This window comes from Propithecus coquereli, unplaced genomic scaffold (assembly GCF_000956105.1).
Source record: "Propithecus coquereli isolate 6110/MARCELLA unplaced genomic scaffold, Pcoq_1.0 Scaffold34, whole genome shotgun sequence".
NCBI classification, from domain to species: domain Eukaryota; kingdom Metazoa; phylum Chordata; class Mammalia; order Primates; family Indriidae; genus Propithecus; species Propithecus coquereli.
The window spans coordinates 10,135,984-10,137,899 of record NW_012149063.1 but is presented as its reverse complement, the minus strand read 5'-3'; the positions used below and the strand labels follow the sequence as shown (position 1 = coordinate 10,137,899).

The 1,916-nt window shown below is 31.9% G+C and overlaps 1 protein-coding gene across 1 annotated transcript in view; it reads right to left on the bottom strand.

Moving 5' to 3' along the window:
* Positions 1-1,916, bottom strand: part of AGPS (alkylglycerone phosphate synthase) — a 139,450-nt gene that overhangs the window by 27,912 nt on the left and 109,622 nt on the right. Inside the window, exon 13 of the mRNA XM_012650692.1 lies at positions 952-1,041. Coding sequence (XP_012506146.1) covers positions 952-1,041 — 90 coding nt within the window. The remainder of the gene's footprint in view (positions 1-951; positions 1,042-1,916) is intronic.

The following is a 1,916-nucleotide window of genomic DNA, read 5'->3' as shown; positions in this document are numbered from 1 at the left end:
CCCCCCCCACACACACACAGAAGGAAAAAAAGCAAGGCAATTTATACAATATAAAATGTTCAATAAATTTTAAAGTCCCAGATTACTACTGTATCACTTATTTTAAGGCTCTCCATTTCATAATCTGATTTGCATTTATTTTCCATTCAAATTAATTCTATAACTTTTTCGAGAAGTCAAATGTTCAACTCAACGTGTTTACACAGAAAATTAATATCAAAAGATTGAATACAAAGTGCCCCTTCTCAAGAAAACCTCCTTTTGGGCTGCTGCTATTTAACAAAAAGGGCAAGATCATCAGTTAACCATGCACTATCTCATACGGAACATGTTCAACATGGAATACAGAACATGTGGCATTTGTAAATTTAAATTAATTAAGAAATAAAATTTAAAATTCAGTTTCACAGTCACACTAGCCACATTCAATTGTTTGATAGCCCCATGTGGCTACCATATTGGACAGTCCAGATATAGAATATTTCCATTATCGAAGAAAGATCTCCTGGAAAGCACTGAGTTGTCACTTGGATCTTTTGTTCCTCACATTCCTTTATTCCAGTCCCAATCATTTAATAAAAATTAAAATGGTTAAACGGATTTCTTCTCTGATGAAGAAAGAGCTATGTTGATTATATATACAATTTATAGTTTCTTGACCATATAATTTATAGTTTCAGTAAATGAAGGAGTCCTCCTTTTTTCTTGGCTCTTCACTGCAATCTGTGCAGATAGGGTAGAAGGCCTACACACAGAAGGGTGTCCCACTCCTACAGGGCTCAGGACTACTGTAAAATGTTCGTGGCACAATCCTAACAAGGTGGTTAAGTGAAGTTTAAGAAAGCTTGCCAAATGGAATAAAACGAAGCTTTTCTTGAGCTGGTAAATTATATTTTCCCCATTGATTAAAAAAAGAAGTTTTTCAGAATATAGAGTGTAAGAGCAACTCACCTGCATGTAGAAAAAGGAGCAAACTGAACACCCTTTTCTTTGCATTCCCTTATTATTCTTTCTTTTACGTTTCTACAGAGATCTACAACCCTAAAAAAAGATAAATGAATACAATATTAAGTTTTTAAATGAGAACCACACAAATTCAATAAATGCTGCTTAATCTGATATCCATCAAGTCCAAAATTCTTTTAACTAAAGCTTTCATAGTTATTCCTTCAAAAACTGACAAAAGCCTGGATCATTCAAATTGAGCCCTCCATTCCTAATGTCAAAGGCAACAAAGTTCTTTTCTTTGCCATAAGGAAAACAGAAGTCAGAAGAGCATACTGAAGTCTTCTGAATGCAGTTTCCTACACCTGAGAAAACTTGATTTCAAAATAAATTTAATTATAAGATTTTAAGAACTTTAAAAAAAGCTATAAAAAACAAGTTAATGAAAATTCAATTCTAGGTTACATGAATACCAATCTTTATCCACCCCTAAGTAGTTTTCTTTAATTTAAAAATAATTCAATTAATAATCATGATGCTACATAAAATGTTCAACAGCCTATTCTCAGCTGAAATCCCATTTGACAAAGACTTATTGAACAAAAACTATGTGTAAACTGTTAATGTGCTATGTTAGACTGTTTGACATTAAAAGTCAATGACAACAGACAGGTGAGGGATAGTAATAATCCTTAAAGGAGAAAAGGGATTGACAACATTTAACAATATTAACCGATTTTTAATTAATCTTTTTTTAATGTAAGTTATACTATATTGTTATAACTATGTATTTTGTTTAATCTGGAAAATAAAATTCTTAAAGTAGATATAAACCATTTCATTGTCCAGTAAGTCCACATACTAACACTGATTCTGTACCTTTTTAAACCTTGGTCTGTTTAGCATCATGAGAATTGAAATGATAACAAAGAAACTTAAGAGGCCTATCTCCAGTCTCTAGATTGATTTGA